Source organism: Battus philenor, unplaced genomic scaffold (assembly GCF_028537555.1).
Source record: "Battus philenor isolate CCGP_79_NKW_IND1 unplaced genomic scaffold, ilBatPhil1.0.hap1 SCAF_17, whole genome shotgun sequence".
Taxonomy (NCBI): Eukaryota; Metazoa; Arthropoda; class Insecta; order Lepidoptera; family Papilionidae; genus Battus; species Battus philenor.
The window spans coordinates 1,518,932-1,530,996 of record NW_027181679.1 but is presented as its reverse complement, the minus strand read 5'-3'; the positions used below and the strand labels follow the sequence as shown (position 1 = coordinate 1,530,996).

General features: G+C 33.2%; 2 protein-coding genes across 2 annotated transcripts; one reads left to right on the top strand and one right to left on the bottom strand.

Moving 5' to 3' along the window:
* Positions 1-1,282: 1,282 nt before the first annotated feature.
* Positions 1,283-3,727, bottom strand: LOC137919704 (putative inactive tyrosine-protein kinase Wsck). Its single transcript, XM_068762856.1, has one exon. It carries the CDS (start codon positions 3,506-3,508, stop codon positions 1,325-1,327), a length of 2,184 nt encoding a protein of 727 aa, XP_068618957.1. The 5' UTR covers positions 3,509-3,727; the 3' UTR covers positions 1,283-1,324.
* Positions 3,728-4,113: 386 nt separating this feature from the next.
* On the top strand, positions 4,114-11,428 carry Mink (Mitotic spindle and nuclear protein). Its single transcript, XM_068762956.1, has 5 exons — positions 4,114-4,236; positions 4,326-6,047; positions 7,570-7,716; positions 8,558-8,788; positions 10,593-11,428. The coding sequence occupies exons 1-5, from the start codon at positions 4,215-4,217 to the stop codon at positions 10,991-10,993; spliced, it is 2,523 nt and encodes an 840-aa protein (XP_068619057.1). The 5' UTR covers positions 4,114-4,214; the 3' UTR covers positions 10,994-11,428.
* The last annotated feature ends 637 nt before the right edge of the window (positions 11,429-12,065 follow it).

Below are 12,065 nucleotides of genomic sequence, written 5' to 3'. Positions count from 1 at the left end.
AGAAAGCGACATTACTTTCTGGTCCCCCTAAAATCAATAGATTTGGACATACCAATCATCTGTGCTATATTGGTTACTCAATAAAGTACTCAATAAGAATATATTTTGTACAGAAAACATCAGGAATAATTGCTTTCACTTAAAATCATTAACTATGTTCTTTTATTCAGATCTTTAATAATTAGAATCGAGATGAGATCTGTTAAGATTAATATAGTATCCGGCATTTGATTTGGCACAGAGTGGACTTGTTGTAAAGATCGGCTGAAATCTGTTTTGTTTCGGCAAGTCTTGGAAGAAGAGCAAATTTCAAGACGAGACTACTATGTGAAAGCACTCCAACAGTCATATTGTGATGATAGAGAACATCCTTTAAATCAGTTAAATCCTTACATAACCTGTCCTTGTCCCACATGGGTGAATGTACGAAGACATAATCAAATAAAAAAACATTCGGTTAAAGCTCGGTGTACATAAATGCAATAGACAAAGATAACGCTTTACATAACCGAACCCAGCCGAATGTCTTGTTCTCATTTCCGACGTGCCAAATCAAATGCCACATAGCTACAATTTAGCTACCAAGTTCATGATGATTTAAAGCTTCTTACATGACAATTTTTTTATAAAGTATTGTGAAATTATAAATGTACCTCTAAAATAAACATTACAATGTATGAATAAAACTAATAATTAATTGTGAAATCATAAGTAATGGTAAGATTCCCTTGTAGACGGATATTAAATAAACCTTTATTTTAACTCGGCCTATTAATTTCGAGATAAGTTTATTTTATATGAAATATAACGACAAATATAATTGAATCATATAGAAATATAAAATAGTATGTTAGTTTTACATACATTATGCTGCCAATAAAACACATACTATTTAATGTTTCCAGAGTCAAATTTTGGTCATTCTTTTCAAGTCACAACTATTGCATATTGCAGTAAAATCTTTGGGATATTAGTTTGATACACAGTGTTAAATCTACATTAATTAACTAGTTCCTAATGCACATATGTCCTATCATATACAATGAGTAATATTATACACAAGTGTGAACAGGGGATTCCCCATTGTCTTAATGTATGACAGTTGTACACATAACAGCTGCCAAAAATTATTGCCATATAACAATTTCCTTAAATTTATAATAAATCTGTGGAGAAGATTAAATCATTATTTGGTGATAATAAAAAAATATAAACTTTAACAGGATAATTGTCCTTTTAACTTCACTGGTGATGAAATCAGAATATTCATAAGCCCACAGTGTGTTTATATAACTCCAATTTATTTATTCATTTGGCACTTGTCTCATGAAATAATTTCATATTGCGGTAAATAAGGTTCATAATCAAATCCATTGTAATGAGTAAAGCTGAGACCGGGTGTACCTGGAACATCGGTGAATTGTGACAGCTCATTTAGCAGGGAAGTAAATGCAGGTCTTTCATCGGGATCCACTTGCCAACATTGCAAGCATAACTGGAATAGATCATCATTCACATATGATGGTTGTGATGGACGCATTCCTCTCAATACTCTTGCAGCCACATCTTTATTAGCAGTGCTTGGGTATAGTGTGCCGCCTAGTGTTATAGCTTCCCATATTAAACACCCGTATGACCATACATCAGCTTTTGGATTAAATCTTGTTTGTCTTAACATTTCATGAGACATCCATCTTGTGTAATCTGGTGTCTCGTGAAGTGGGCGGATGTGTGACAACCCAAATCCAGCTACTTTGGCCACACCGCCATTACTGATAATAATGTTCCGGCAACTCAACCTTTTGTGATAAATTTTCTTGCCATGGAGATACTCCATCCCTGCTGCTATATCAACACACATCTGAATAACTTTATGTTCAGTCATAAGAGAAAATTTATTATTTTGCAGATCTCTACGGCGACTTTGGAGAAGCATCTTCTTAAATGTTTGCTTTGAATCTTGAAGGACTACAAATAAGGTTGTATTTGTCTCACATATTCCAATAAGAGAGATTACATTTTGATGTTCACTAGACTTTATCAAAAGATCTAATTCTTGTAGCATTATTCTTTTATCTGACTTCTCAAGTTCTCTATCAGATATAACCTGCACTAACCCTGGTGTCTGCACACCATGTTGCATTATCATAGCTTTAGTAAATTTTCCATAGCTGCCTATGCCCACAATACAAGATATATTGATATCAATAAGGTTCCTGGGTATATTCCATAGTTTACGTTTAAGATTACCATAGTAATCTACTCTTTCATCTTCATCTTGGAGGAAGCCAGAATTTTCTATTTCTATGCATGGTTCACTAAGACTTAACGGCATTGATTGGGAGCCTCTCTGCATTCTTGCAATCTGGATCTTCTTACGGAGGATTATTAGTGCACCTATACCAATTAGTATAAGAACAACTCCAATAGCTATGGCTGCCCCAAGAGCCACTACCAGAGGAGATACTTCTTCTGGTTCATTAATGTTTAGAATTATTTTCTTAGTATTCTCAGCATATCTTATTTTTCTCACATGATTCTTCTCGCTGACTACACCAAGTGAAACATCAATATCATTTGTAAGTGGCAATGGAGCATTGTAAAAACCATTGTAAGTGCTCCCATCACCAATTATAAAGTCATTTTTAATGTCCTCTGTATCAAGTTCAGCTGTTATATAATATGGATATCCTTGATCTTTTGCAAATGTGTGGTTTCCAAGATTTTCCACAATAAACCCTTGTTGATATAGTTCAATGGATACTACTATCCTGTACATTGATACTGGACCATTAACATTCACAGCTTCAGGTATTTGTACCACCATTCTATCACCACGCCTTTCTTTAATAATTATGTCAGGTGGACTAGGATTTGGTACACCTATTACAGTTTCCACCTTAATAGTAACATATGGGCCTTCCTCTTCATAATTAGTAGCTGCAATGCTAATGTTATAAGTCGAACCTGGTTGAAGATTTAGTAGTTCAGATTGAGATGTGCTGTTTGAGACTCTCCATTCTAGAGGTATAAGGTTAAAATTGGCAAAAGTTTCTATAATTATCGCACGGATGATGTACCCAGTTATTTTTGAATGGGCCTGCGGTGGGGTCCAACTAACACGAACTGTCGTCTCAGTAACATTAACAACCTCAAACGAAGCAGGAGGCCCTGGTGTCGAGACCTCCGTATCATAAACGCTCGCTGAATCATCACCGCCACACATTTGGGTTGCATTTTTAGGGCACGGTATATTGCACGAATCCGCCGGTAATTTGAACTGTCCAGGCTCGTTAGCACAGAAACATGTGGAGTCGTTTCCTAACAGAGCATACTTATAATATACTTCCTCGCAAACCGACAAGCAGACATCGACGGACTGCCCACTGTGAGTGTTCAAAGCTTTGTCCAGACTAAATTTATAACATCCAATGTAATCTCCTCGTTCGGTTTCAATAAAATTAAAGTAAAGGAATACCGCAATAGTTACCAGCCATAAATTACCCATTGTTTATCTGCATTGACTCATACACTTCGAAATGACGTTAACGCCCTTTATGCTCGATACATTTTTATTAAAGAGATAATATTTTTAAACAGTTTAGAGACTCTTTCACAACCATGGTTTATACAGTAACTAAAATCTCATAAACACACGGAAAACAGAAAAATCAATAATACGCATAATGTGGAACCGCGTTGGAAACGTTATTTTGACATTTCGCCGTTAAAATCTTATTGGCAATCTACAATATCACAACTCGTACGAATCTATGACGTCATTAATATTTTAAATAGAAACATGAGTGACTATAAAAACTAAAGTGGTCGTCACTATATTGTTATTTTCAATAATAATAAACCTTTGTTAGATAACTTATTTTTCACTATATTATTAATAGATACAAAAACACTAATTTTTATTTATATTAAAACTACCATTAAATTTCCGCATTATTTATAAAGTCATTAGATTATACTTATTTATTTTAATAATTAGCCGACTTAAAGCTTTTTATATCTTTTTATTGGGTAAATTCTAAACAACTATCCGAAAAATTGTGTTTGTTTTTGCTTTACAACCGTTACTTCACTTTATGACATATATTTGAAATAGAGTCCTAACGTTGTAATTGAAACTGAAAGATACTAGAAACTAATATTTAAAAAGGCTTTATTTTATTAGTTTAAAGTAAAAAGTTGATGTTAAAATAATGGCTTCAACCTCCAAAAAAAGTTAATATTTTAAATTCAATAATTTTGATTTCTCTAGTGTATGTGTCGATTGTTATTAATGTAAACTGTTATATTTTGAAACGTTACAGGAATGCACAATTCACTCTGTAATATCAAAGAGTCGGACTTAGAAATGCTTGTGAGAAGCGAGAGGAAAACCAGAAGCAAACGACAGAAGGAAAATACTGAGGAACTTTCTGCAGATTTTAGTAACAAAACTCATTATGTACGTTTTCCTGTCAACCAAGAGATGGATAATTTAGTTAACGAAAATATAAATAAATCTACTAGAGTGCTACGTAGACATACGCTTAAAGAACATGATAACGTTATAGTAAGTCCAAAAAGTTCGGAAAATAAAGATAAAAAGACAAAAAATAAAAGAAGAACCCAAAAATTCGTCGAAGAAACTGTTTCTGATATTACCGAAGAAGTGACCGTTGAGAGAGCGTCAGAAGTTAAGCATAAAGTGAAAAAAAATAAAAAGAAGAAACAAAAACTTGTAGTTGAAACTATTGAAAACAAGGAAAATGAAAAAGAAGCTACGACGAAGGAAAAGAAAAAATCCAAAAAGAAAAAGATTTTGAAATCATTGAAAACTAAAAAAGTTGATAATGTTGCAGATCAAACTGTACATAGTCCAACACTGAATATATCAGTGGACTCATATCATAGTGCTGCAGGCAGCCCTGATCCTGGCTTACATAATGGAGTCCCTGGTGAAATATCAACAGCAGAATCTGAAAAAAACAATCTTGTTACAGAGGTTTTAATAAATAAGATAACACCTAGAAGGTCCAAAAGAATAACATCTGTTACAATAGATGATTCTGAGAATAATTGTCACACATATGATGACACCTCTGATCAAGTCATTACTAAACAAAAACCTAAACATAAAAAACTAATTAATAAAAGCACCAGTAAATCTCCAGAAAAACATGTTTCCCAGGAATGTGAGAAATTTGATGGAAGCTATGACAAGCTAAACTTGAATGATTCTATTCAGTCTACGGTAAATAGTAATGTAGAGATGTTTATCAGCAGCAGTGAAAGAAAATCCGGGGCCAGACTTTCACTCTCTGCTTCAAGTTCCAAGTCTAGCATTAATATCTTAGAGAACCCATCTGATGAAATTGCAGTTAACAATATAACATTTCCGAAACCTTCACCCAATAAGGAAGATGTGAAGACCAATTTAAATTTAACGTTTGACAAAGATAGAGATTCGAGTGAAAAATCTGATACTATCAATGTTACATTTGACAAGTCTAATAATTCACTTGTGTGTATTAGTAGTGATGAATCCATAAATGATAAAGTTGCAACTCCACTTTTAATTGAGAGTAGTATAGATGAAACAGCACATTCTCCTATTAAATCAGAAGAAACAGATAAGAAAGATGTACCAATCACACCACTCAAACGAGAAGGAACTTATACAAAAGAGAGCTCAACATCAATTGAATCTCCTGAACAACCTGAAACAAATATGTCTGCAAATATTGAGACTTCAAATCGCAAATTGTCAATGGAAGGGACTCCAAATAGACGAAAGTCACTGCCATCACCTGGTTGCACACCGTTCACAACCAAAGAGAGTCTACAGAAGAATAAAACAATTTTGAACTTAACTCGTTCTATAGAAAAACCATTACGAAGATCATCTCTAACGGAACCAATTCCAAGGGCAACTAGAGTAATGTTCTGTAGTCCCACACACAATATAACAATGGCATCACAGGTGAAGAATAAGGTTATTAAGTCAAGTCTAAAAGGATCAAATAAGAGCTTCATATTTAATGAGAATGGTAAATATAATCATTATTATTTCTACAGGGTGATTAGTTATAGGTTAAAAAGCTTTAAATGGGTGATTATATAGCTCATTTGCTGTCAATTAATATATGATTCTCTATCTAAAAATACATTGTTTCAGAAACAATGTAATCAAAATACAGTAATAAAAAGGATTTTCAAAATTCCAGAACCAAAACTAACTGCCAGAAGTTATTGTATTAAAGACATATGTAAAAATATGTCTAATATAACACAATAATATTTATATTCTAAAGATATTTCTTGTACACAATTTATGAATATTAGATAAAATTTAGTAGTTAAAGTTTTTATTTAAATATAAAGCAGAAGCTCCCAAGGAAGATAGAAATATAGTGAAAATATATATTAAAAGAGATATAGGTTGTCACCTTACTTGTACTAAAGCCTTAACATATTAATATCTCCCATATTTTTCTGCAAAAATTATACCACATTTTATAGCATTAACAGCTGACCATGCACTTCACCCATTTCAGACTATTTAACCTCTAGTTTGTATCCTAAAATATGCATACAGTGTATAAGATAAATATATGTGTACTGCATATAATGTAATATATGTGAAAAATTGTAAAAAAATCAATTTACTAAAAATAAAGACCCCCAACCACAGATTATAGGTTTTGAACGAGAGGTCCCAAAAATTGGGTAAAAAAAATTTATATTTATCTCTACAGTCTGTAAGGCATCAGTTTTCTTCTTTAGGAATAAATTGCTATTGTATATATATAACATATACAAATTGGTACTGTATAAAATGATCATAAAATCCCTCTTGAGTTTTTTATGGGCTTTCCTTAGATCAGAGTGCTTTAAGCTGAAGGATGCTTTTACAGGGTATAACAATATAACTCTTTTTTTTTGAATTGGGCTCTTCCAGCATTCTTATGATACACCAGTGATAGCTATAAATGATCCTATGACAATGTGAACAAATGACTAAAAATACCTAATGTTAGTTACGGCCTTATATATTATGATTCTATTAATACCTCCCTTAGTTTATTTATAGAAGACATAAAATTGTCATGAGTCTGATACAACATTATCATGACTGATACAAAATTATCATGAGTAATATACAACAATACCATGAGGCTGATATAATGTTATCATGAATCTGATAAAATATTATCATGAGTCTTATGCAACATAATTATGAGTCAGATACAACAATATGAGTCTCATACAATTTTATTATGAGTTTAATACAACATTATCATGAGTTTGATACAGCATTGTCATGAGTTTGATACAACATTATGAGTCTCATACAATTTTATTATGGGTTTAATACAACATTATCATGAGTCATATACAACAATATCATGAGTCAGATACAATATTAGCATCATACAGTCTGATACAACAATATCATTGTAGAACTTAAAGATTTGTTTGTTTTGGTCATTCTTTCTCTTAAAATCAGGATTATAGTAGAAATTTTCTGCTACAATCTGTTATCTAACATCACACCAACTTACTTTCCAGAATCAGACAGAACCAGACCTGGTATTCGTAAGCGCTCATTTACACAGAATGATGCTGATGATGCTCAGATCAAGCGCATGAGACTGGCGAGTGACCATCAGCAATCTGTCAACAAGCTATCGCGTCCCAGGACTTTCAGTGCTGCAGGTATGGGAGGATAATCGTCACGTTAGCTGATAGGAGCGAATCGTAAGGAATAGGCCTTCTCCAACTTTTCTCCTCTTGCGTTGCCTACATCAAGCGACTTAGCGCCACTGTGACTATGTCGGTACCTACCGTCTCGTGATCACAACTCGAATTCAGTGTGGAAGGATAAAAACTCCTTATAATTAACAGGCGCCTGTATCATTAATTTCCATTGAGGTGACCATTATAATCTCAAATCTCAGTTTATATGTAATGACCATTACAGGGCAGATATAATATGTCCATTTATAGATATAGGCCTCTTACCTAGATTTTTAACAAAACCAGTAGGAAGGGACTTGCATCTATAGTCTTCCAATGACCTGGACAAGTATGTCTGTTGTCTTTGTAGGTGGAGGTCCTACGCTGTGCTTGCTGGTTCATGGTCTCAACTCTAGGACCATAAAGCCTCAGCGACCTTCTGTTCTGTACCCTATGTAGCATGCCCACTACAATTTGCCAATTCGCTAAGCCTAATCGGATCCTTCCTTTCATCATTGCATCTCCTTTTTTCTTTTTTGAACTGATAGATATCCTCTTAGAACCAATACTAGGCAGTCTTCTTTTTGAAACAACTTAATATTTTTGTATATCTTTAGATTTAGATTGCAGAAGTCAGTATATACCCCTATGCCATAGTCCCTTTTATAATTCAGTCTTGTCCAGTGTCCAATAAAGACTCTTGATACTATTAATATTAGAGGTTATTAGTATTATTAAATACAGTTCTTTTGGTGGAGATACTAGAAAATATTGTAATAAGTTCATCTCAATAAAAATAATGTGATGGCTTCTCTTCCAGCTAAATTGACTGAACCATCAACACCATCCAAAAAAACCGCAACACCCGTCAAGTCGAAACCCGAGGCAAAATTGACTCGCACCAAATTACCCAACTTTGCAGCATTGCACCAAAAACGCTTTGAAAAAATGGAATCATTGGACCAGTGTCAGGAGAGAAAGGCTAAGAGGGCACGGCAACTGCTGACGCCAACTGGCTCCACTAATTTGCTAGAGCGGGTCAGTCCAAAAGGTAAATATTATATGAAATTTATAAAAGCGAACAGGGAAACCGGCTGATTTCTTCAACTAAGCGACAATGCGCTCATTTTACATTAGTTTTAATCTAGCTCAACTCCTTGAGGAATCCTGACAGACCCTTGATGTCGCCAGACATATTAAAACGGTTGGTAGTTCTGTAGGATGTTGCCACCTTACACTTGAGCAGTAGTCACATCCTCTTCCGTGTCCTGTACAGCAGAGTCCATGATTCCAAAAGTAAACTTGTTTCTTAAAAGAACCATGACCAGGTTAGACCCCTGTAGTAGACATAGGGTTGCAACAGTTGGAGCAAGGTTTTGGAGAGCCGGTATCTTGTGATAGGCATTGTTCATGGTTTGACTGTGACTTTTAATATGAGTGGTCTGCCTTATATTACATCTACACTATAATAAGTAGCAATATCAAATATTTTAAATAACTTATATTAAATATATATGTACAGTTCAGACAACAGGAATTTTTCATGAAAATGAAGGTATTTTATAACGCCCCCTATTTTCCATTGGACTTCCCATAGCCACAATACAAACTATTAGGGCTCAGTAATTTATTGCATACCATAGCTAAATCATATAGTTACTTGTGGGATTCTTCTTGGGCCGGGTAGATCTTGAGGTAGAAACAACACGAAGTCTGAAGTAGAAATGTGTCGTCCGTATTCATGTCGACGGGAATTAACAATTTTGTGTCTATGGAATTCCCCTTTTCGATGCGCCGGTGACGATGACGTAATGTTGATGTCATAATACTGATGTAAATAAAGAATTATGTTTCTGTGGAATTCCCCTTTTTGATGCACCGCTGACGATGAGACACACACACACGTATTTGTGTGTGTGTGTGTGTATATATATATATATATATATATTTATATATGGTTTTTAACTTCTTCCTTCATTAGGACTTAAACTACTCATGATGACTAACTAATTTCAATTAACTTTCCTCTAACAATGTGTGAATCAGTATATATTGTCGAATGTGTAAATAATGTCTAATATGTTGATTGCCCAAGATTGACCCAAGTCAATCTTATTGTTTCATTTTCTCCCGATTGTTTTTATTTTATTTAAAACTTTTTATTGTACACACTAGTAAGTGTACATATTTGCATGAAAGTAATTTTTCGATTTTATTTACGTTTTATAATTTGTTGTAATATTTATTTCTAATTTTATTTTTATACTAAACCATGTCGTTTATATTAAATCAGGACTATCTAGAGATCTTGTTCGACCATTTATCATTTTTTTATTTGTTTCTATTGTATATTACAACTTTTTTTGTTCTTTTTGGTGAGTTCTTAGAATAATAGGGTGATATTTGATGTCGCCCTCAAGGAGGCCCTTGATTCTTAATCTTGTGTAAGGGCGTTCGCTTAAGCGATCCAAAAGCTTTGCCCTTTTGGTGGTAGTAAGCAGTGGCACAAGCCAAGGCTCACCATGGAGCCATTGAGCTTCGCTTCCTTAACTGATTTAATCTATGCCCTCAGCGCCCTACTCCTTCCAACTCGCAGAGTCTATAAATACCACTTGGGCTGTGTCATGTTGAAAAACCAGACTGTAGAACCTATGTGACTTCGTCAACAGGAACCAAGATGTTTTTTAGTAAAGTAATTCATTATAACATTGTACCAAACCAAGCATTTGAACTTTTAAACTTAAAAAATGTTAAATATTAAAGGGACAATAATTAAGTAGCTTTTAATTTGAACTATATCATATTAGCATGTTTAGTAGATTATAATTTAGTTAAAATTATATATCTTTTTATAGAAAAAGGTGTTGACTCGCCTAAGAAAGAAGCAAAGGAAACGCGAAAACCAACCACACCTTGTAGACCAAAGGAACACACTCTGGAGTCTTTGAACCCTGGTTACACAAGATTCGGTTTCAAAATGAACTGTTCTGTCAATCCCTTTAGCATTCCGGTCAAGCGAACAGCGGAAAAAGTAAAAGAAAATAAACCTAACGGTTTGACTAGACCAGCGGCCTTGCCTTCCCTTGCCGGAGCGACGTCTGTCCGCCGAGAAGCTGCTAAGCAAATAATCATGAAGGAAAAGTCCTTCACAGGGAAGAGAGATTTAAAGAGAAATGAGAACAGAACTATTATCAAAGGAGTAAGAACTAACAGGCGGTTCGATCTCCAAATGCAAATGAGAAATATTCATCCATAGAACTGTTTTAGAATTAACCTTTTTATATAAGTTTTTATTAATGGTAACATTTAATTATATTTTTTAATTGCAATTTAATAAATAACCTCTTTATAACTACTCAATGACAGATATTTGAAAATGTGACAGTAATGGCGACGGCTAGAATTTTAAGTGGGAAAAATATTTGTCATCGTCCATTATCTGTAGTGTCATTAGTACATTGTTTAATAATAAAAAGCTGATTTTTCCCTGTAACTGAGAATAGATACAGATTGTTAAAAATTTTGCTATTACAATTTTTTTAATATAGTATTTAGTATTACAAGAATTTTTATAAGCTTTACATATATATGAACAACATAAAATGGTTCAATAATATTATTAGCTGACATATATACCTTTCAATAATATTTTTAAGTACAAAATTATACCAAATTATGACAACATATTTGCTTCTCGTCTCAAATCAATTTTTAAGAATCAAAAACTTTAATTGATAAGTGATTTTAAAGTGGTTTGGAAACTCAATATAATTAATCGTATTTTGCCTTTGATAACAAATGCATTTATTTCGCTTTTTAATAAGATCCTTATAAATGTGTGACTAAATTATTTTTATATTTGTATATATATACAGGGTGATTGGTTATATGTGTAATCGCTTTAAAGGATTGAATGGTATTCAAGAAACAATTATTGTAGAAAATATTACAAAATACTTTTTAAAACAAATAATTGTTACAAAAAGCAATAAAACCTTTTTACTGAGAAATAATCTATAGATTCAAACTTAAACTTTTGATACCAATAAGTAATCATCCTGTTTATCTTTTATTATTTAACAATGTAGATCGTCATTAGATAACATTCTACAAACTATTTTAACACTTAATAAAACATGTTTACGATATTTACTTTTATTTTATTGGCCGTCTCTGTCGCGGGACGCAGGCTGTCAAATTAAAAGATGTCATCTGTCAAATGATCAAAAATTGGCGGCGATTGTCACATACAATTTGATGTTTTGGTTATGTTTTCCGAATCCGTAATGTTGCCATATTTTAAAAACAAAATTGCTTTATAAGAATAA